The sequence below is a fragment of the Hemicordylus capensis genome, chromosome 1, assembly GCF_027244095.1.
Source record: "Hemicordylus capensis ecotype Gifberg chromosome 1, rHemCap1.1.pri, whole genome shotgun sequence".
NCBI lineage: Eukaryota > Metazoa > Chordata > Lepidosauria > Squamata > Cordylidae > Hemicordylus > Hemicordylus capensis.
In genome coordinates, this window is record NC_069657.1 from 416,446,641 (window position 1) to 416,471,501 (window position 24,861).

General features: G+C 42.8%; 1 protein-coding gene across 1 annotated transcript in view; it reads left to right on the top strand.

The window, feature by feature from the left end:
- USH2A (usherin) overlaps positions 1-24,861 on the top strand; it is a 784,926-nt gene that overhangs the window by 67,429 nt on the left and 692,636 nt on the right. The window contains exons 6-8 of the mRNA XM_053283338.1: positions 1,129-1,313; positions 8,079-8,300; positions 11,094-11,187. Coding sequence (XP_053139313.1) covers positions 1,129-1,313; positions 8,079-8,300; positions 11,094-11,187 — 501 coding nt within the window. The remainder of the gene's footprint in view (positions 1-1,128; positions 1,314-8,078; positions 8,301-11,093; positions 11,188-24,861) is intronic.

Sequence of the window (24,861 nt, forward strand, 5' to 3'; positions counted from 1 at the left end):
GCAACCATGTGGCACTCAATTTGTGATGTTATTTTCATCCCCATATCCTGCAGTTCCACATTTGCAATCATGTTTCTTAGAATTATAGATTATTAGTGATCCAGTCCCTTCCCCTCTGGTTTCACAAACTGCATGACCAAATGCAAGCTACATGAATGGAAAGATGTGGAAATTTTGGGAGGATAGTCAAATGTGGGTGGTGGTGCAATACATTCATTTTAAATTATTAATAAAATAGTTATCTCATCTGAAACTGTAGATTTATTATGAAAGAGAATAAACATTTCAAAATGCCTTCAGGAGGTAATGAATTTCCCCCTAGAATTATCCCAGCGCCTAAACAAAGTTATATGATCATTATATAATTGTTCCAAGATTAATAAGGAATTTTATCTTAACCCTCAAATCACAATGTAGAATTAAAGAAATTAAAGGCTTGTTTCTAATTGGAAATAGGGCAAAGAATACTATAACAATAAGTAAGCAATACATTTCTAATGTTCCTGATTTTTTTTTTAATTAAAAAAAATTCTGGCTTTTGAGTTAATATTTGAAATTCCTCATTGTAAAAGTGTATTATAAAATCTGTACAATAAAATCATTTCAGCATTATAAAACATACCTACAGACAATGGCCAACATTCTGACTACTGGTGCACTTAGCAAATGCATGAGGGACCACTAGCCTCTACACTTCCAAAGTACAGGCATTCTTATGCAAAATTTCACTACTCTTGCCTTGCTCTGCAAGTGCTTTTGATAATGGAAGTATGTCCCTAAGGATCGTGCAGCCCTCAAGGGCCTGTTTCCGCAGATCAATGATCATTTCTGGCACAAGGAGAGTATGGCAAAAATGGTTGCACTCTTGTACAAGAACACACATGCTTCAGAAGCATGGTGGCTAGTTGTGTGTATCTGCTTTTGTAGGAGAACATGTGCATCATTAGTCAGAATGTTGACTAGTACTAACATTTTTTTTTAAAAGTGTCCCCAGACCCACTAAAGTCCCATCGAGCCAATGAAACTAATCAGTCATGACTACATGAGGCCAATGTTAGCTGGATCAGGGCCAGCAGGCATACCAATTAAGGTCTTCCAATTGTTTCATGTGTTTCTGTTGATTTGTAGGTGTTTTACATTATACTTCAGTTCCTTAGTCCACAACCTGAAGCAATACGAATACAAAGAAAAAAGCAAAAAGACTTTGACTGGGAAGATTGGCAATACTTTGCAAGGGACTGTGGTGTGTTCGGAATGGAGAACAATGGATTGCTAGAGAACCCAGACTCTGTCAACTGCCTCCAGCTTCCTAGGTATGAACAAATTGTCAATTGTGTAATACTTTGAGAATCCTGGCCATGGGTGAAGCTGGCTCATAATTATGGAATAAAAACAGGTCAAAACAGGTGACATCTAGAATGTACATAATTTTGGACCGCCCATGGATAGTATGACAGGCTATTTGGACTGGGTCTTCGCAGAGTCAGATTTGTATGGGAATTACATGCAAAACAGCATGAGTTATTCCCATTAGCGGTGTGCACAAAACTGGTTTTCTTGGCTCGGTTCAAATCTGAACCAGATTTGAACTGGACTGGACAGGCTTGGCACTACACCTCCAGAACCAGACCCCCAGCTCTTTTCAAAGCTCCTACTGTGTGGTGAAAAGGGTTATAAAGAGTTACTCATAACAGTGGCCACAGGGGGTGGCAGCTCCCCCGATCCCTGCTGGTCTCCTCATGAGTCGAGGGCCAGGCCTTCTTTGGCCTGTTCTGTTACTCCTCGCGCACGCAGAGGCCATGGCCTAAGCACATGCGTGGAGATCAAACAAATGGCCTCCACATACACACAGTGGCCTGGGCCGAAGAAGGCTGAAATGGGCTGAAGAAGGCCTGGACCAGCCCTGGACTTGCCACGGATGGGCCCTCATGAGTCTTGAGGTCAGGCGGGGGTTGGGGGAACTGACACCATCCTCCTCCGCTGTGAGTATCTCTTTTAAACCACTTTTACTGATCAGCAGGGGCTTTGAACTGGGCTCGAGCCAGTCTGGTTGTTTCGGCTTGATCTAGAACTGAACTGGACCCAGTTCAGTTTGAGGTTGAGACTTTGAACCGAGCCAGTTCAAGTGCAAACCGGCTCAATTTCAGCCAGTTCGAACACCTCTAATTTCCACCAAATGGGTATGCTTAAAACATGTTTTTTTGTGTGTGTGTGTGGTGGTGGAGGGAAGTATTCACATCTTCTGATCAAGGCATAGCTCACAGCCCTCAAACTGGGACAATGAATTCAAATCCCACTTAACTGTGCATGGACTTTTGAGATAGTCACCTCCATTAGCCCCCATGCTCCCATTTGCAATATCAGAATATTAATAGCACTGACCTCACAGAATTGCTGGAAGGATGAGTGAGGCTGCATTGTATTTGGTAAAGCACCATGTCTGCTAATAGTACTACATACTAGGGTTGTACATGGAACTGGCTTGGCCAGTTTGGTTTGAATCGGGACAGGATTCGAACCAAACTGGCCTGGTCTGGCTTCAGGCTTGATGGGTCTGGTCCAGTTTGGCCATCAAACCAGGATGAACTCCTGATGTTCACAGGCCAGCTCAGTAGGTATACTTGTAAAGGGGAATCTGGTGAGGATTCCCCTTTACAAGTACAGGGCATTCTCTAGAGTAAAGCAAGGGGTGCGAGAGAAAAAGTACTTTTTACCTTTAAATTTTACACGGCATCAGCGGAGACATCTGTGGCAGTGGGGGGTCCTCAAACACCCACTTTACAAGTATACCCCCTTACTCTCTCTGGAGTAACCCGGAGAGACCATTATGCCTGTTCTCAAACGGTTGCATTGGCTGCCAATATGTTTCCAGGCAAAATACAAAGCGCTGGTTATTACCTTTAAAGTCCTAAATGGCTTAGGTCTGGGTTACCTTAAGAGAGCACCTTCTTCTGTTTGATCCCCATCACATGTTGAGGTCATTCGGAGAGGTCCATCTCCAGTTACCACCAGTGGTCTGGTGGCAACTTGGAACTGGGCCTTCTCCTGGCCTATGGAATGCACTCCCGGCAGATATCTGTAGTCTGGGCTCATTGTTGGCCTTCAAGAGAGCCCTAAAGACTTACTTGTTTGCCCTGGCCTTCCAAGGTTATTAAGTTGTTTTAAAGTATTTTAAATTGGTTTTAAATGGTTCTGAATTGTTTTAGATTTGTTTTTATATTGTTTTAACTTGTTTGTTTTAATTGCTGCTTGTAGTACTTAACCTGTTGTGCACCACCCAGAGCCTTTGGATGGGGCAGTATACAAGTGAAATGAATAAATAAATGTATGCATGTATGTATTTACCCTCATAGAGGTATCTTTACAGGAACCCTATTTGCATATTGCAAGTTTTCCTCTCTCTTTTTAAAACAACAACAACAAAAGTCTGCCTTCAGCCGTATCTGTCAAGTTGCACCAATTCTTGGCAGAATTCAGAACCTAGTCAGCATCAGAGCTATGTAGCACTTGTCTGAAGATCCATCAGGGAACATTCCACCAGGTGCCGAGGGTGTTTGTTTTGTTGTTGTTGTTTGCTCTTTCAGTCTTGGCAGCTCGGCTTTTAAAGTGTCAGCATTTTTCTCTGGGCGTGCACAATTCAACATTCTAAGGGAGGAACATGAGGTCACTGAGGGTACATCAGTTTTCAGCAAAACATGTTTTATCTGGTTACTATTCAAAGGGGGAAGGAGGGAAAGAAAGTATTGCCAAATTCATTGGCTGAGCAAAGGGCAATGTTTTGGTGAATAATCAAAATATGTTTTTAAAACAACAATGCCCTCAGTGTAAAAATTAGTGCATCTTTTAAAAGGAATCAAAGAGCTAATGTGTGAAATGCGGCCATAAATGTTTTATAATGGAACATTGTTTTCTCTTCAATTACATGACATAAATGATAATAGGAAGTGATTCAAGTGAACGATGTTTTGTAGGTAAGATGTATGGTAAACCTAATTTAAAAATACCCTCCAAAGACTTATGTATATTCATTATGCCATAGGAAGCATTAGGCAGTGGTGAACAAGGTGCTATTCTATTGTAATTTCAAAGAAGAAATGAACAGAATATTATTGGCCCCACTCCTGCTAACTGGGCAAAGAGGCACCTTTTACCATGGTGACTCTCTTTATTTAGCAGGGGGAGAGTAACTGGCCCTATCCACCCCCAGCACAGTACTTCCAGTGACTGTTGCTGGTGTGTGTCCTATGTTTCTTTTTAGAATGTGAGCCCTTTGGGGACAGGGAGCCATCTTATTTGTTTTATTTCTCTTTGTAAACCTCCCTGAGCCATTTTTGGAAGGGCGGTATAGAAATCGAATTATTAATAATAATAATAATAATAATAATAATAATAATAAAACCCTAAATCAAACTTGTATATCAGCAAGGTTGATTTAGGTTTTTAGTGGAGCAAGTAATATATTCTGTTAATTTCTAATAATATTATTATCAAATGTATTGCTTTTGAGCACCAACAGTGTGACATTTCTAAGGCCTCTTGAATTACATTGCATGGGTTTACAACCAATAGTGATTTGTAAATGCATCCACATGGTGGTTTATCATAGAAGTCCAAACAAGAACAGAACAACAAGCTAAAACTAGATAATTATGCCATAAGGATGGGTCAGGGTTTCCATCCATTATTAGCTTCCTTTAAAGCCAGGACTACTTTTCTTGGAATTTTCCTCTTTTAGGGTCTTTCCAGACGGCAATAAACTACAGGATATCCAAAGCTTTCACACAAGGTCTGAGTGCAATCTCACTCTCCATACACATACTGCTGCAAGCTTTCACATTACTTCCGAGTATGATCTGTACACACACCAAGCAGGGATCTTGTGTGACTTTTGCAATATTAAATGCTGGCCAGCTCTGGCATTCCAAGAAGAACCAACCCTTTTTCATTACTACTTTTGTGGTCACGGGGGAAATGAGTGAATCCTTCTGAGAATGCAAGAGCTGGCCAGCAGGTGGAGCTGCAAGAATTGCATGAGATCCCTGCTCAACACATCAGGGGTGTAACTATAATAGGGCAAGGGGAGACAGTTGTCTGGGGGCCCACTGTCTTGGTGGGGCCCCTGGAGGCAAGTCACATGACTGACTCCCCCAGCCACACACCCACCTGGGCTTTCTCCAGTTGTATTCATTCTCTGAAACTGATGTGAGTGTTAAGACCTGGAGCTACCAGAACAGCATGTTTTTCTCTAGTACCATTAAATGACTTGCATCGTTCACAATTTACAAAAACTTGTAAAAAGTAATTTAGGATGATGTTCTATTGTGGCACATAGGTGATATTTTACTATGCTTTTTGTTACCATGATTCAGCCTCATTTAAGATTTCTTTACTTCATGAGCTGAGCTTCAGTGAGGGGGTGGGGCCCATTTTAAAATCTTGTCTCTGGGCCCACTCCAACCTTCTATGCCCCTGCAGCACATATACAAAAAACCGATGCAAAAAGTGGTTGTTTTTTTTACCCTGGACATAAATCAGGCTAAGCTCCAATATGCAGGGAAACCCCCAAAATCGAGTATCGAGTGCTCTCTGATATATTGCACGGACTTTGGAGTAAATTTGGCTGATATGTGAGCACCCCACCCCACCCGGGTGTGAAGCAAAGTAAAGTTGCCATTTGGGAAAGCTTCAGATCAGAACATGTTTCTAGATCTTTTTAACAGGCCTGTGAGGAAGTCTAATGTAAGGAATTTGCTTCTTAACTAGCTATTCGAGTGGGTCTTACTATTGCACTGTGCTCTCTGAATGACTTATTAATGGTGTGTATGGAGGCTCCTGTCTTCCTTCACCTTTCTGTAGCCTTGTCCCTTTATGCCCTATCCCTAATCTCTATTGCCAGGAGGCAGCAGCTATAATTATTTATTATTTATCAAATTTGTACACCGCCCCAAATTTTCATCTCTGGGTGGTTAACAATAGCATAAAACAAATTTAAAACACATACAAAAACTCAAAACAATTTAATGTTTTAAAAATAAACTAGAGATTAAAACTTCAAAATTTTTAAAAGCTGAGAAAGCTTGGGTGAAGAGGTGGGTTTTCAAGTGCTTTTTAAAAATTGTCAGAGATGGGGAAGATCGTATTTCAGTAGGGAGCGCATTCCACAGTCTTGGGGCAGCAACCGAGAAGGCCTGTCCCCGTGTGGCCACCAGCCAAGCTGGCAGCAACTGGAGACGGATCTCTCCTGATGATCTCAATGGGCGGTGGGGCTCATAATGAAGAAGACATTCTCTTAAATACCCAGGGCCTAAACCGTTTGGGGCTTGTGGGTCACTTCTGTGGGTCACTTCTGTGCAGCCAAAGGAAAAGGATTTGTGGTGTTTTTGTATGCAGGATCAGTCAAGCCATTTCTACTTTCCTGCCCAAAATTGGTAGGGGATAGGGAATTCAAGATGACCTTGTTGCCTTTCAGCAGTTGGGGAAATCCTGTTTTACCTCAGTCTTCTTGCAAAAGGGGAACTGTGTGTGACCTCACAAAAACAGTGCAAATGCTGAGGGGTCAGTTCAGGATTGCAGTTCAAGACTGATAAAGAGCTACTGAGCTCTTTTAGTTCAAGTCTTCAGAGCCCACACATTGCATCCTAGGGTACTAATAGACGTTGCTGATGTACTCTCAGAACTTCTGCATGAGAAATCCTGGAGGATAGTCAAGGTGCACTTAGCAGGCATAATAAGATTTCATTTTGTGAGTTAAAAGAAAGGTTGGGAGGGGTTATTTTATAAGTGTGGGGGGAGGGGCTGGGAAATGTGTAGGGCTGAAATTGGGCAAGTGAAATTTTAAATGGTTTTGAAATAAAATGCGAAGCCTTCTCTATTTATTTATTTTTACATTTACATCCCACTTTTCCTCCAGAGAGCACAGAGTAGTATGCATGGTTATGTTTATCCTTACAACAACCCTGTGAGGTAGGTTAGGCTGAGAGAGAAATGACTTGTCACCCAGTGAGTTTCATGGCTGAATGGAGATTTGAACCCAGGTCTCCCCAGTTCTAGTCCAACACTATAACCACTACACCATGTTTGGCCTCTGTTGTCCCAGAATGCAGGATTAGAACTAATGGGTTTAAGATACAGGTTACAGGAAAGTAGATTTTAGTTGAACAACAGAAAATAACTTTTTAATGGGAACAGCAGTTTGACAAAGCAATCAAATCCTGGGGTGGAGGGATGGGCTCAGACTCTCCCTCGCTGGAGGTCTCTAAGCAGAGGCTGGACAGCCATCTGTTTGGAGTGCTGTTTCTGTATGGGGTTGGGCTAGATGGCCAGCAAGACTTTTCACAGATTTTATTTCATATCATCTGAAAACATAGGCAGATATTGACTTCAAGCAACCTAGGTAGACTTCTGCTATAATTTTCCACCTCCATGCTGTTTTTTGTTTGGTTTTTTGCAGTCATAGGAACATAGGAAACTGCCATATACTGAGTCAGACCATTGGTCTATCTAGATCAGTATTGTCTTCACAGACTGGCAGTGGCTTCTCCAAGGTTGCAGGCAGGAGTCTCTCTCAGCCCTATCTTGGAGAAGCCAGGGAGGGAACTTGAAACCTTCTGCTCTTCCCAGAGCGGCTTCATCCCCTGAGGGGAATATCTTGCAGTGCTCACACAGCAAGTCTCCCATTCACATGCAACCAGGGCAGACCCTGCTTAGCTATGGGGACAAGTCATGCTTCCTACCACAAGAACAGCTCTCCTCTCCAGTCACTCAAACTGCAGAGAAATCTCTGATGAAAACGTATTTACAAACCAATATATGTCACATTTCCACTTCCAGATTTGTAACTCACTGCAGATTGTACCCTTTATATATATATGTGATTGGTAGCTGAGATCCAGGAACACAGGACTACAATTCTATGTAAAAAATAAATAAATACTACTACCCCTGAATTTAATCAACATCAGAATTTCTTCCTGATAAAAGTTGTACTTGGACAACTTGCTTTGAAAATGTGAGAACTACTTGCTGCTTGTAAACACATTCTGAAACAGATATTTTGCTTATTTTGTGGTTTTAAACAGCATCACTCCATATTCCCGTGGAAACATTACTTTCAGCATTCTCACGCCAGAACCAAATCGTCGGCCTGGGTACAATGACTTCTATAATACTCCAGCACTTCAAGAATTTGTAAAAGCCTCACAAGTGAAGATTCATCTACTTGGCCAGTATCATACTACCATGCCTTGGATTAACTTGAAGCACAGATACTATGGAGTTGATGAAATTACTGTCAGTGGGAGGTAGGCTAGTAATTGTTCTTATTAAAATTAATAGATATGTGGGAGTAAATGATCTACTGTGACTTTGCACTCATAAAAATGAGAAGAAGTTCTCCATAGTATTGATTTCAGATCCCAAATGCTCTTATCCCATATCAAATATATATAACCTTAAAAAAAAACTTTAACACAATTTTAGCTTCCAATAGTGCATTTGTACTGTAGACATGCTAACTCTTACCAAAAGGTATGTATGATTGAAAGCCTGATTGAAGCCTTGCTCAAGTAGCGCTTCCAGGTTTTATTATGGACTTCCATACATGGCAGTTGTAATGGTCTTAATAATGAACTAAACTCTTTGTCTTAGCTAGTTTTTCCCTTTAAAAATGAGGCTTCTGTCAGTGAAAGTGTTGCATTATCTGTGACTGACAACTTTATTGTATATGTTAAGTCAGAAGTCTTGCTGAAGGCATAATTACACCCTGTAAATAAAATGCAAATTAAGTAATGACTGAGTCTCCGGTGAAAGATGGGCTATTATTATTATTATTATTATTATTTTACTTTGGAATTTATGTTTTAAAGGAATATATATTAACCCAGCTTTTCTCAGTGAGGAAAATATATTTTATTGGCTGAAATATGGAGGGGCAATGGCTTTTATAAAATATTTGCATCATAATCATTTTGTCAGTGCTTTTGAATTTTAGAGAAGGCATGATACAACTCATTTAAATTAGAGAAACTATATATAGTTGTTCCCAACAGGCCCATCTGACTGAAATGGTTAATTATATTAGCTTGGCTCCAAAGGTGCTCTTGTGCCTGTGGAAGGCACTTCTGCTTATTGAAGGCGGCTCTCGATTTTTTGTAAATTCCCGCCTCCCCCTCAAGCCCCTGTGCCCCATCCGTCACCATTCTGATGGGTCCCTGAAGTGTGTCTTTTAGCGGGCAGGGGGCTGAGGTGAGGGTGTACAAAAGCCCTGTTGCATACGTGGAAATGCACTTGCATAACATAAAATCTAAGTCAGTGCATATTAACTAATAACCTTTAAAAAATAAAATCCATGGAATATGTACCAATAAGGGCAATACTGTGATAATAAGTGAGAGATAAATACTTGCATGGCCCAAATCTGGAGAAATTAGTTGTTTGTAAGTCCCATTGAAATCAAAGGGATAATTGTGCTTCCAGCTATAGAGCGGTATATAAATGTAAGTGCTATTGCTATTGCTATTGAGACTAGTTTGAGGTATTTTAATTTCCATAGATTTTGAGAAATATCCTATTAAATAGGATATTTATTATTAGGAGAGCTGGGCTTGTGGTCGCAGGCATGACTTGTCCCCTTAGCTAAGCAGAGTCCGCCCTGGTTGCATACGAATGGGAGACTTGATGTGTGAGCACTGTAAGATATTCCCCTCAGGGGATGGAGCCGCTCTGGGAAGAGCATAAGGTTTCAAGTTCCCTCTCTGGCTTCTTCAAGATAGGGCTGAGAGAGATTCCTGCCTGCAGCCTTGCAGAAGCTGCTGCCAGTCTGTGAAGACAATACTGAGCTAGATAGACCAATGGTCTGACTCAGTATATGGCAGCTTCCTATGTTCCTATGACATCTTGACTACTGCAGCACTCATGCTGTATGAAGAATCACTGGCACATCTGAAGAGTTCCAGAGCAGCAGAGCACTAGTGCAGCAGCAGAGCAGCAGAGCACTACATTCCATGGGGAATGGGCGTGAATTTCATTGATCTCCCCTACCCCTGGAAGTACCCTGTGCCACCTGAAAACATATCACTTAGGGACCTATTTTGGGTGGCACAAGGCATTTCTGGGAGAAGAGGAAACTGGAGAAATTTGCTCCACATTTTTTAAAAGGTTTTTTTTTTTTTAATGAAAAGAGTTTTCGAAGCAGTTTATGTATTTTGAAATACAAATAAATAAACATGCTGGCCCCGTTCACAAGTAATGGAAAACCAGAGTTGAAGGGGCCTGATGTTGAAATTTTAGTACATCCGAATGCGTGCAACTGTGGTTTGGACCCAAAAGTGACCCGAGGTTTCCCTCTCAAAACTCCATCTTGAACTTTTGGTTTGTTGTGGGTTTTGCTGCTCCTACATGAGGTTGTAAGCTGCCAGCATTATGTCTGAACAGTGCACTGAGCTCTAACCAGAGTTGAGAGAGGAAGCTCCCCCCTTGCTCTGGCTGTGATTGGCTGCTGGGGCTTTCCTTCATCCCAGAAGGAAGCCCACACAGCCAGAACCCCCTCCTCTCTGCAGTCTCCCTGACTGCAATAGGGGTCCTGCCAGTTAAGTCCGAATGTGGACAGGTAGCTGTGCAGGTTGGGCGGGGGCGCGGGAGAGGAACTGCAGGTCAATTGGAGCTGTGTTTCCACATTATGTGTGAATGCGGCCATTAATTTAAGCATTGTTAAAGTTCTCTGGCATGGACCCATGTTTTATATATATATAGAAAGTACAAGCCAACAAATATTACTTGTGTCTAGGAGCTAGTTCACATATGACTGACTTGGGTTTAAAGTCTATCCATGCTGCAGGGCACAGAAAGGGATCTTGTGCAGCCTTCCCTTGGTAAGTATAACAGGTTATATGCATGGAGGGGATGGTGCACAAAGTTCCTTTCTGTGTGTAGAAAGGCATCTACACACTACTATACTTCAAACATCTTCCCTTCTATGAGATGCCTGCCCTTAACAGAAGCAGACAATTATGTTCATGACAGTACAAAAATAACAGGGAGAGACCCCCTGTTGATGATGCATATGCTCTTTTCTAAATAGCTTTGTTTATATGCAGGTGTAATTGTCATGGCCATGCTGATCACTGTGAGACAAGTACTAACCCATATCGATGCCTTTGCTCTGAGGAAAGCTACACAGAAGGCAACAATGTAAGTCTTTTAAAGTTGGATGTTCCAATTCTCATATGTTATCTTATGTTATCCCAAGTTCTATTAAATATATACATAAATTTGGAATTAGTGCAGTACTGAAATGTTTAAAAAAACCCATTTCAAGAAACTTTTTGCTTCTGCGAAAATGGACTCCACTTTCAGCAGTATATTCAAGGTGCATGAATACAGAAAAAAATACTCTGCTTCTTCTAAAGTGGCAGGTGCCATTTTAAAGGAAGCAATGCACAATACAGAAAGCACAGTGCAATCCATTGCTGGAGGCTCTTCAGTAAACTTGGCAGTCATGAAGATGGGGCCTTTTGGGGGCATTGTTTAAATGCTTAAACATCAGGAAGCAGAGGGTGGGGTAAACTGACAATTACTGCATTGCGCTTGTGGGAAGTAAGTAGCAGGGTATCCCAAGTATCTGTATTGAGAACAGTACTCTTTAACATTAATAAATGATCTGGAATTAAGGATGTGCAGTGGAGAGGCCAAGTTTGCTGATTTATTCAGGATGGTGAAAATCCTAGGAAACTGCAAAGAACACCAGAAGGCTCTCTCTAAATTGGGAGAATTGGCAAGAAAGTGGCAGGCCTGTATATCAGTACGTCTGGATATCAGTACATAGCGCGTTACAGTCTGGATATCAGTACATAACTACCCCCCAGTACTACACGGAAGTGGCTGCTCCCAGCATGGCCAGCTTGGTGCAGTATCTCTCATTTCCAGCACTGGAAGAGCCTCTTCTATGGAACCAGATCTCACAGGGATGGCTGAGAAGGCATGTGGGGGCATTGTTTTCCCTATGGGGAAAGTGCTGGGAAGCACTACAGTCTCCAGATGTTCCCATAAGCCTTCCCAGCATCCTTGCACACCTTACCGCCCTGATCTATTCTGTAAGGGCGGTGTAAAAACTGAACAAACCAACCAAAAAATAAATACATAAATACCAGCCATTCCCATGGGTTTCAGTTCCATAGAAGATGCTCCCTGGGCACCGGAAATGGCAGATACTGCATGGAGTTGGCCATGCTGGGAGCACCAGGGAGGATGGTACACAAGTATCGGAAACTGACATTCTGATACACAGCCCTACAAAAGCGGTATACATGAGGTTCAGTATAAGTTTATTAAGTACTACACACTGGGGCGCAAAGTCCTAACTTTACATATACACTGATGGGATCAGAAGCGATGGTGACTGAGCAAGAAAGAGAGGATACCTTGTGGGAAGGTATGGACTTGCCCAGATGTATTGAGTATAAGCAATTATACTGAAAAGCTTATTGGCCGTCTGTACTGTGATCTTTGTGGTCTGTGATTGTAATAAAGATTGATTGATTGAAAAGGAGCCTTAGTAAATCTTTTTTAAACCTGGCAGAAGATAAGTTCATTCTAGACTTGTATTTTATTTTCCTCTTGGTTGAATTGTCTACTTTTAAATAAATGTTCTACATACAACTCTAATAGATTATTTTCATATTAAGAAAGCATGTTTCTTATCAGCACGTTCCAATTGTTCTGTTCTAAAAAATAAAATAAAATAAGGGAGATTTAATACAAACCCAAAATCTTATACTAGAACAAGAAGAAAAGCACTGATTTTTAAAAAAATGAAGATCTGAGTTTATTCCAGAAAGAAAAAAATGCCCTCGATTTCACTGTACCATACAAACCATTAAATAATACTCAATAAACAGGGTTTTTGAATTACATTCCAGTCAATTTGGCAAGTGATGACAAAGTTAAACCTTGATAATATTCCAGTTCTTGACATTGGAAGGTATGAAAAAGAATTTTTCTACTGACTTTGCCAAACATTAGAGAAGCAGAGGGTTGAGGGCACAGATGTAGTGTCCCAGCAGAACCTTGTTCATACTCCCTTTGCCACAGGAACCTTTGAAGTTGCCTTCAGTCAGAGCACTTGAACTAAGCCCACGGCAAACACAGAAACATAGTTTGATTTCTTCTGTTCTGTGTTTTCTTGGGGTTTTTTTGTTTCTTCTTGCTTTCTTTCCTTCTTTTTTGTGGTGTTTTGCTTCATAGGATTTTATAATTGTAAATAATCAAAGAGAGACTAAATTATGTGTTTTGGCCAACTTTTAGAAAATAATATATGTTGAATATTCATATTATTATTAACACAGCACATCATACTACATGGTTCTTTGCAACAAAAGCATAAAATGACAAGTCCCTGCCCCAATAATATTATGATGAAAAGTCCGACAGTGGGAAGAGAGAAAAGAGGAGGAAGTGATGGGGCAGGTCATGATTGATTCAGTCATGTCATGCCAGTATGTTTCCAGGTACTGTTTTTACCAGCAAGGTGCTGGTTATTATGTATACAGCCCTAAACAGGTTAGGCTCAGGTTGCTCAAGAAAGCACCTTCTTCTGTATAACTCCCATTGCTCACTGAGGTCATTTGAGCATGAATGGATGAAACTAGGGCCACCTTTTTATTGATAACATAACTGGGCAAGGATCTCCAATGAGCATCAACATAACACACATAACCTAGAGTGTGGGCACTCCACCCCTCATGGGTAGGCTCAGCCTCCTATATAGGACAGGCTTCCCCCTGACTGTTAGGCGAAGCAGCCAGGTTTGGCAGATGCCAGCTGAAGCCTCAGCATGGCCCTGCCAAAACCACACAGTTACCTCTGTCCAGGAGGTAGCTGTCGAGGTCACAACCACCCCAAGCCACAAGACTCTGAGTGGGTGAGTTGAATGGTGTCCCAATAGTGGTCCATTCCCAGACACCACCCAGGCAGCAAGACCCTGGGGGGCTGTTCCATGAAACCACTAGTCACCTTAAAGGTGCTTACGGCTGAACACCAGTCCATATCTCAACCTCCCAAGCCCACACTCACCTGCCACAAAAAGGGGGAAAACCTCAGTTTAGCCTCCTTTCCCCCACCTCCTACCAACAACCTCATGAATTCCTTGCTGCAGATCCTTCAAAAAGATGTTGGTGTCCTCTTGTGAAACGTGCCCACCGTCCTCCCTGTATAAGTTCTCATCGCTATGCCTAATGGCCTCATGTGAGATAACTATCTCACTGAGGGACTGCACTTACCTACCCAGCTCCCGGTTAACGCCCCTACATGCCCGGTCTATGGTGTGAGGGTTGCTGGCACCGCATCAACAGTGCCTAAGACTCAAACAGGACCAAATGAGGATCAACTGGGGCCAATGGGCCAGCAGGACTCAAAGGTCTGCGGCAGCTTGCAAAATGAGGGCTTTGCCCTTCAACAATCCCAGGTCATTGCCACCAAGGTGAAGTAATAACACACGCGGGTACAGGTGGGAGATGAAGTGCTGGAACAGCAAGGGCAGCAGCTGGCACCAGAGCATGCCTCTTCTTTCCTGCCATTCAACCTGAGCAAATGCACCACAACCCAACTGGGTTCCCCAGATGCTGGAGCAGGCGCAGCAACTGATCCAGAAGATGAAACTCATAGACTGTCTCATCCTGCTTGACTCAACTTAACCATTTGCTTGCCTCGACTTACTAGCACCTGCACCTCCATAGCATCTAGTACAACTTATTGCATGTCTTGATACAATTATGTAACCTCATACATATTCACAATTTTCATTCATGTGTGAATGAAAAGCAAGGTAGGAGGCAGGGAGCTAAGCCCCCAGCTGTGCAGAATGAGCATGCCCTACCCAGATTCTATCCCCAGCTTCTGAACAAGGTAGGAGGAAAAACCAGCTGTGGCTTAGCAGACAATCATACTCTCCGGCTCCTACCTTGTTACTCACATATGAAGTTAGAACACTGGATAAGTCATACTAAACATTGCAGAAGGCGAGTTTGAGTTTTGTATAGGACTGCTGTTTTGGGTAACAGCACATGTAACATTTCTTGTAATGCTTCGTTCAGTCTTAAGAGAAAACCTCTCCAAAATTTTCACAAAGTCTTTGCTGGACTATCTGAGGCTCAATTGTTCTGTCCTTTGCGCTCTCTCATTCCCTTCTGTGCGATCTTTTATCAAGCCACCCACTTCACTTTTGTCCTTATTTTATGGTGATATTTCTGTGGTAACGAAATAGTCTCCTTTTAAATTTCCATTTCCCATTTTTTAGAGTTTGTCACACATTGTGGCTTGCTTTTAGCAACCTGGAAAATACGATGGTCACACTACTCCAGTGGATTTGTAAGAGAGCATTTAACAGCATAATTACACCAAAGATAGGGAAAGGAGTGAAAAGCTGGCAGGTGTATAGACAGAAAGGGTTGAAGGGAGATTGTATGAGATTTTGACTTGAGCAGGTTTTATACTGACTGATAAAAACATAAACAAAAGGTCAGAGATAGCCAACTTCTTTTTAGAAAAGTTGAACATCTACTGTTGAAATGATGGTCTATCACAAAAATGAAGTTTTTAGAACAAGTCTTTATAATATTCAACTTGACACTGTCCTTTTAATTAGAACAAGTATTGTGAAATGGTACTTTGCGGAGATTAATTATAAATATTTAATATGCTCTTAAGTTCACCAAGCACTCTAGCAAGACCTTTGATACCTTGTGAAAACAAACTAAATTAATGGTGTCATTGCCTTATCAGACTTTTTTTTCTTTTGGTCAACGTTCATGCCTTGTTTCACTGGGTGTCACAGTTTTTAATCAGTTTGCATGCTTTGTGCCTGTACTAAGAACATCTAAATGATCTTTCTTTCAGAGTAAAACAAGCATGTTTAATTATATCTTTTGATCTTTTCTGTGGAGTACTGTCAGTTCCTACTAACAAAGAATTAAAACAAAATCTAACATCATTTTACTCAATTACATATATTAATTTTACTCAATTTACTTACAGTAAATTTAGTGATCTTTAGTGTTAGCTGAAGATTTTGTATTTTTTCCCCACTTCCCTCTCACTCCTTTATTGTGTGAAGAACACTCAAAGGTCTGGTAGAGGATATTTTTCAAGTCAGGAATCTTGGGTGACCACAAGTTTCCCCTGACATGGCAGGTAGCAGCTTGTGTGTGTGTGTGCGTCTGAAATGAATCAGGGTCATGGCACAGGGCAAAGGGTTAACCTCTCCCACTAGTCTTTATCTGGATTCTCCCCACCCCTGCAGCTGATATTCTGGGGGTGTTATATAATAAAGTTTGGCCCTGAAGAATTAAACTGGTTTGCCCTGATGACAAAGGAACACTGAAAATACTTAGGGCACACTGTTTGAATAATCCCTTTTAGAGTACCTGCAACTTTGTTTTTCTTGGATATTTCCCAGTACTGCGGGGATATATCATAATAGATCATTCTCAGTTTTTATAGCATAGCATACAAAGGACATTGAACTGCATCAATTTCAGGGACTACTCAACTGAATCGCATCCATATATAGATGTTACTTGAAATTTTTCAACCCATGCTGAGCCTCCAGCAGGCAGGTTGTATTGAAAAGAGTGTGCATTTTAAGTGATAATGTATGCTGAGGTTCCATACATACTGGTTTTTAGTATGCCAGCAGAACTGTCTGATTCTTTTGGTTGTGATGGTATGCTAAATGTTTATCAATACCATCAAAAGCATATGAGAACATTATTAATTATTTAAAACTCAGAAAGAAAAGAAAGTAGTGAAAACCTAAGTTGCATCCAAACCAAAATCACACTAAATATTATTCAATATAAACTCCCCCCCCCCGCCCGCTGAACCTTTGTACTGACATAGTGAATATACTTGGTTGATTGATTAAGTGCCGTCAAGTCGGTGTCCACTCTTAGTGACTACATAGATAGATTCTCTCCAGGATGATCTGTCTTCAACTTAGCCTTTAAGGTCTCTCAGTCGAGCATTCATTGCTGTCGTAATCGAGTCCATCCACCTTGCAGCTGGTCATCCTCTTCTCTTTCCTTCAACTTTCCCCAGCATTATGGACTTATCAAGGAAACTGGATCTTCGCATAATGTGTCCAATGTATGATAGTTTGAGCCTGGTCATTTGTGCCTTGAGTAAAAATTCTGGATTGATTTGTTCTATGACCCATGTGTTTGTTTTCCTGGTTGTCCATGGTATCCTCAAAAGTCTTCTCCAGCACCAAAGTTCAAAAGCATCAGTGCTTTTCTATCTTGCTTCTTCAAAGTCCAGCTTTCGCATCCATAGAGTGTCATGGGGAAAACCATTTTCTGAACGATTCTAATCTTTGTAGGTGTAGACATGTCACAGCATGTAAATATCCTTTCCAAGGCCTTCATTGCAACCCTACCAAGTGCCTGCAACCTTGGAGAAGCCACTGCCAGTCTGTGAAGAAAAAACTGAGCTAGATATACCTAATGGTCAGACTCAGTATATGGCAACTTCCTATGTTCCTATGGTTCTCTCACGTTTTTCCCTTTCAAGAATGGAACTAGGCATGGATCTTAGAGGTGTACACACAGATCTGAGTCAAGTCATCTTGATTACATACACAGTGTGATTAGATTCCTTTAAAAAAAAAACCTTCACTCAGGGCTGCTTCATACCAGAAGTATCTTTCTATGTAAACTATGTGAAATAAACACCAGTTTTTGTGCAGTAGTAACTTTCACATAGGAAAGTTGTCTTGTGTGAAGCATATTTATGTCAATAGTATTTTTATTGTTAAAACAATTCCAAAAGGTGTCGCTGACATCTTAGTATGCTACTCTGTAGAATCTGGCTACCTTTCCAGAATGAATCCAGAGTGAAACTGTATGAATTTACATAGAGATCTGTGTTGTTCATCCAACAAAAGGGTGCATTTGTTGGACTATGACCTCATGGATCTCAAAGGCCCCATTTGGACATCATAACAAATCCAAGGTAAATGTGCCAAAGGTGGGAGTTTGTGATCCAAATGTTGAAGCTGCAGTTTTATCACCCAACCATGGTTCAATTTTTGCTTCCAAATCTGAATTTGCACCCTTGGTTTGTAGTACGTTTTGCTGCTGAAACCTGGGGTTCAAAGGCACCATTGTGTTGTCTGAATTACGTTGCCGTTATAACCTGGGTTTTGTGTGCAAGCTTGTCCCACAACCACAGAGAAATGCATAAGTTCTAGAGTGGCTGCGTTTTTCACTGGACGCCTCTTGAAATGGGTCTGTTTGGAGTGGCTGCGTTTTTCACTGGATGCCTCTTGGAGTTTATGCTCTGCCCTCTGCCATCTCCTTACTCAACATAAGAACAGCCCTGCTGGATCAGGCCAAAGGCCCATCTAGTCCAGCATCCCGTTTCACATGGTGACCCACCAGATGCCACTGGAAGCCACAGGCAGGAGTTGAGGGCATGACCTCTCTCCTGCTGATACTCCCTTGCAACTGGTATTTGGAGGCATCCTGCTTCTGAGGTTGGAGGTAGCCTATAGCCCTCAGACTAGTAGCTGTTGATAGACCTCTCCTCCAAGAAGTTATCCAAACCCCTCTTAAAGCCATCTAGGTTGTGGGCTGTCGCCACATCTTGGGGCAGAGAATTCCACAAATTTATTATGCGTTGTATGAAAAAGTACTTCCGTTTGTTGGTCCTAAGTTCTAGTGTTATGGGAGAGGGAGAAAAAAAGTCCTTTCTATCCACTTTCTCCACACATACATGATTTTATAGACTTCTATTATGTCATATAGACCTCATGCAGTCGTATTTTTTCTAAACTAAAACCCCCCAGGTGTTGTAGCATTGCCTCATAAGGAAGGTGCTCCTCCTGCCACTGCTTGGCAACAGGGATTCTGCATCCCTAGAGTTCATGCATTTAAAGGGACAGAGCCACATTGGAACAAGCCTGCTTTCCCGTACATGTTTTGTACCTCACATGTTCCTGAGCACCAAAAAAAAAAAAAAAAAGGATAGAAGGACAAGCAGCAGAAGAGGTCACCACTGCAGTGCTTTGTGCACAAACACATTAAGCCATAGTAACACAAATAAATTGACACATTTCTGATTACATACATCTCACCCTCAGTCCCTCCACCCTTCCATCATAAGAATGAGGGCTTGTGTGCAGCTTCATTTTCATGCCGGCGGTTTCTGTCCACACCTGTATTCCACCTATATTCCACTTCTCTTTCTTTGTATGCAGGTGATTGTTGACCACACTCCTCCTGCACACTGCTGGCTTTGCATGTCCCTATCCCTCATCCTTTCTCCTCATGTGAAGAGACCTAGGTAGCGCCCCATGCCCTGTTCGTTTAAGCGTCTACTTGGGAAATTGCCACCAACCATGCAGTCTCAGCATTCCATGATGGATTTGCCATCCGTGATTGGCACTTGCACCTCCATGTAAAGCAGCCAGACTGGGGATGGAAGCAGGAAGGTTTGTGCAGAATTGTGGACAGAGGCGGAGAGGTTCATAGACTTCTGACCATGTCCAGTCACAATTGCAGCAGCAGTTCAGGAATATGAACACCTTCAAATGGATCTCTAGGTAGATGGCACAGGGAGCTTCCAACGCACTGGGGCACAGTGCAAAGAGTCTGCAGTTTCTGAAGAAGGAATTCAAAGAGGTGACCATCCACAACAAAATGTCAGGAGTGGAACCATGTCATCCCATGACCAGCTGGCATCAGTCCTCCTGGATTGGAGGGACATAACAGCTGAGAGCACAGCTGGGAGTGGACACCCCATCCCACAGAAGAGGCAAAGGGCAAGCCAGATGGCACTGCCAACCAGCATGCCAGGGAGCAACAGGATCCTTGTTCAGGTAGCTATGTCAACCACTGCTTCCTCTGATCCTACCATCGAGGTAGTTCCATGGCAGCAATGGCAACTATGTGTCCTCCACATAGGCCATGCAGATTGCCAGAGTACATGCATGGCGGCCTCCAAAATGGCTGCCACAATCATGGAGAGGGCCAAAACAGCCCCCAAATGGGCCGAACTGGAAGACTGGGGAGGCAGGTGGGGGAGAGGAACCGCTGGAGACCCCCTGTGGCTGCGGCGGTACTCCCCAGTTGGCACTGAACCTGGCAGTAAGTTTAAATTTTCATTTTATTTTACACTTTAGAACCCCAAACTGGCCCCAAGACAGCTCGGCAGGTTTGGCTCAACCTTGAGCCAAACTGGGCTCAATCTGGCTGGAGGGCAAGCCCTTGAGCTGGCCCAGTTCAATGGTGAACCAGCTCGACCTTGAGCCAGTTTGCACATCCCTAAAGACAGGGGAGCGGCATCCATCCCTGTTCCGGCAGAGAGGAGTCAGAGCAGCACCAGAGAAGCCTGTGCAGTAAGAGCAGTTTTCTCAAGGGAAAACTGCCCTGGAGCACCTTCTCCCAGCATTTTTCTACTTGGGAGCATCTTCCACTGCCCCAACAGCAAGGCAGACAGGTGTGTGGTGATGAAAGAACACACCACTTTTAAAGCACAAGAGACTCGGATGCCGCACCCAGGCACAGTGCGACTTCCATCAAAGCTGCATCAGGAATACACCTACAGTAACTCTGCCTGTGGTAACCTTCTTGTTCAGTCAATTACAGAGATAACATTTTGCTGTACAAATGTGATGTCTGTCTATGTCAGTTGTACCTATTCATTAACAGTGGGCCTTGTGTGCTGGTATGTGGTGGGAGGCTAGGAAGTCAGGTGTTCTGTCGTACATCTCCTGTGCTGACATTTGACAGGCAAGGTTTCTAAGGGGCTTGATGGGCAAAGCTTGACTTGCTCTGAAAAAGAGGGTGGTTTGGTTTATGGTGTGCTTAGGGCAAAAAGGAATTGAGGCTTGGATTGTGGCTGCCAGTGGTGCCTCAGTGGCAATCCCGCCAAAGAGGCACACCGGTTAGCCGAAGTTAAGGATGTGAGTGCACCTTTAACCTGGGTGGAATGTGTTGGAAGTGAAGGACTATACGCTGTCTCTTGTCTCAATGACAGTGGAGGACAGATTAGTGAGTCAGAGGGCTAGAGGGTCAAGACATTGGTCATCCCTTCTCTACTGCTCTGACACTATCCCTTTGGAATGTAGATTGCTACTCTTAGGGACACTTCCTACCTTCCAACCACTTCCTTCCTCTCCCTTTTCTCTTCCTGTTCCTTTTACCTTGCAACAGACAAGCTCTCCTCCTCTCCCTGCACCATGTGTGCAGAGATGCAGAATCCATCTGCATCCAACTAGCTAGATAGATTAGAGATCCTAACTCCTCACTTCCCTGTCTAGAATGGAGTTCTCTAATAAATGTCATATATATTGACTTGAAACTATGAACTGGCTCCAAAGTTACTTTACTCTCAGCATACATGCATGCCTTAACTAAATTCTGCTGTGTTGTGCCTCTGTGCACTCTGCTATAATGAAAAAGGGATTCTCTTACCAGAGAGAATTCCCAACAGAATGCCCGTGTGTTGGTGCCATGCGGCACCAACACAGGAGCAACCTCCTGGCCAGTGCCAGGAAGGATCCCCAAAATGCACTGCGCACTCGCACGGTGCATTGTGGGAATTCCAGCCCCTGGCCTTCTGTGCTGCCAGGGACTGTCAGTGTCCATCTGGGAGCATGATACACGCTCCCAGCACAGACCCAACGATCGTCTGCAGGGGAAATATGTTTCAGCAGCCTTCCTCCCTGCATGCCCAGTAGCCCTTTTCACTGATCATAAGAACAGGCCCATTAAATCGTAACAGACTAAAACGGGTGGGGGGGGATACAAAATACAGTACAAAGCATAATGATATCTAATGGGTGGAATCAGAAATCTTTAAAAATAATTTGTAATCAAATTTGAAAATCGAAGTTTAATAGGCTGGAGTGAGTTGTTCTTAAAGAACAAAGTGATGAAGCCAGGTGAACCTCACTGGGGTGCAACCACCAAAAAGGCCCTCTCCCTATTAGACACCCATCTCACCTCGTTTGGGAGGGGCACTTGGAGGAGGGCCTCTGAAGATCTTAAGGTCCGGGTAGGGACATATGGAGCAACGTGCTCTCTCAAATAACTTGGTCCCAAGACATCTAGGTTTTTAAAGGTTAAAACCAGCACTTTGAATTGGACCCGGGAATGGACTAGGAGCCAGTGCTAGTACTTCTAAATGTATAGCCTGGCCCCCTTTTTAGGAGGTAGCCAAGACTGGTGCAGTAGAATGCGTCCCTGCAAAAGAAAATTAACCATGAATTGGAAAACCCTAATTTGGAGTGGTCTGTGCAATATTCTCTTCATTCTCTTCCTTTTGGCCCATGGTCTATCTAAAATAGAATGGGTGCTTGTCCCCAACAGGCAGGTGTGGTATCGCTAGGTGCAGTGCAGTGTTCCTGTTAGGGTGTGCTCATGTGTGCATGCAATAGATTTTTAAATGTCCACTTAGTTAATTTTAGATCTCACTTAGGAAGGCCCAATTCTGAATGCACGTACGCATACACTGCCTTGATACTGACACTCAGAGCATAACTCATTCTGTGCAAATATGAGAAAAGTAGAGGGATCACTAGTGCAGTCTATCTTTAACCAGTAAAAGTGGGAAGAAAGGGGCCCAATCCTCTTTTCTTGGGAGAGGGAGGGAAGGAGCAGGCCCCAAATTCTTCCTCCCCAGCTGAGGGAGGACTCCTGACCAAAGCTGGGGGTCAGCTACACCAGCTACAATTACTTTGCATGAGATCTGCCCTAGGTTCTGGGAGCAGCTGTGCAGATATGACATGGCATCAGTTTTTCTGGAGGGACTGTCCCTTCTCCCACCCACCCAGCCACCAACCTACTGTCCCCTTGTCCCCAATTTTCTCAGTTGCTGTTCTGTGTCTCTCCTGCAAGATCCCATGGCCATCTGGAAGTGCCCCTTGCCATCCTGGGGTATCAATAATTGTGCTTGTGCATGACCGTGTTGCTTGGGAGTTATTGCAAAGGTAGTGGTGCAAGTGGTGTGAGGAAAGAGTTAAAATGTCTTTGCCATGCCTAAGGCACACAATCAATGCTGAAAAGGCACAATTGCCCTGAGTATACTCCCGCTAACATCGTAGCCAATAGTTACTGCTTTACTGATGTACTGACGCCTTGCCCACTGTCTGGCGACACGAGTGGAATGGAGCTTGCTGGGATGCAGCCTGGGTTGACTAGGAAGAGGGAAGGGGTAGCAAGCATGACTTGTCCCCTTAGCTAAGCAGGGTCCGTCCTGGTTGCATATGAAAGGGAGATTATGTGTGAGCACTGCAAGATGTTCCTCTCAGGGGATGGAGCCGCTCTGGGAAGAGCAGAAGGTTCCAAGTTCCCTCCCTGGCATCCCCAAGTTAGGGCTGAGAGAGATGCCTGCCTGTAACCTTGGAGAAGCCGCTGCTGCTGTGAAGACAATACTCAGCTAGATAGACCAATGGTCTGACTCAGTAAGTGGCAGTTTCCTATGTTCCTATGTAAGGTTGCCAAACTGCAGCTGATCATTCACAGATTAACTACAGCTTCATCTACCTGTAGTTTATGCTATGCCCAAATGGGGCCTATGTATCATCCTAAAATAGCTTGGATGCTTCAGGAAAGTTAAAGAATGTTAAGTGGTAATTAATTAACTTTGTTAATTACCCTAATAGATTGATAAAAGTTGGATCAATAGAGGTGGAGATCATGGATGTAAGCTTTGGAAGATTTGATGGGGGTTCTACCTGAACAGGGGAGGAGCTTCATTATGGCTTGATGTTTGGTATATTTTTTCTGATATAAGTCAGATGTTGTAGTGTAAATTCATGCTAGTTATTGGCTTCTAAAGCCAAAGAGAAAAGCATAATGATCTCTAATGGGTGGAATCAGAAATCTGTGACTGGGACAAAGGTAATTAAAATATAGCTGCCTGTTTTAAGTCTGCTTTGGTGCAATTGTGTTCTGTTCGTTACATTGTGATTATAATGTAGTGACATGATAATTGTAAGGTAGGCAAAGTATCATCCTGACTAGTTCAGTCTTTTAAAGTAGTCACAGCAATCATTTGGGTCTGCTTAGGTATATTTGTGCTAGTTTGGGGACTTGCAAACATGGAGACGTAAAGTTGTTAGAGCAACCTTCTATATTTCACTCAAGCCCTACCGCTTCAGTGTTAAGCTGGATGTTTTAAATTTCATTTTCTGTTAAGATGTTTCATTTTATATGGACGTTGAAGAATTAATTGTATATATCCAATAGAACATAGCCATTTCGCATTGCATAAATCAGCATACTTGCATTGGGGGTTGAGGGATAACCAATAGGCTAAAGCTGCAATCCTGTTTTATTTCCCTCTTAGTGTGCTCCACTGAACATGGTGGCTGACATGCTGACTAAGACTGTGTACATGCAAATAAAAGAAGCACAGGTGCTGGTGTGCAGGGCAGACGGTTTTTGCTGATTTTCCTAAAAGCGTTCTGTGTCACCCAAAATTATGTTCATGAGGGCTACACTACCCTCAGGGACATAATTTCAGATGGCAGAGAGCACTTCCAGGGAAGGGGAGATTGAAGAAAATTGTGGCCCCTCTCTGTTCAAGTACCTGTGCTTCAGAAGGGGGACCTCAGCCAATGCACGTGTGTCTTTTGCATTCAGCCTTTGTCATGATGTTGCTCAGTGCCACTTACTCCTGAGAAAACATATGTAGGATTGTGCTAGAATGAGTAGAGTAACACAGTTAATGTTGCTGCTTAACTGTGGGTAACTAGGGAGGATGGTGGAATGGTGCTGGTGACTACATTTGGGCAAGAGAGGCTTATTTGATTAAGTAAAGTGGCACTGATACAACACTCTGTCTCCTTACAACTTTCACTCTCAC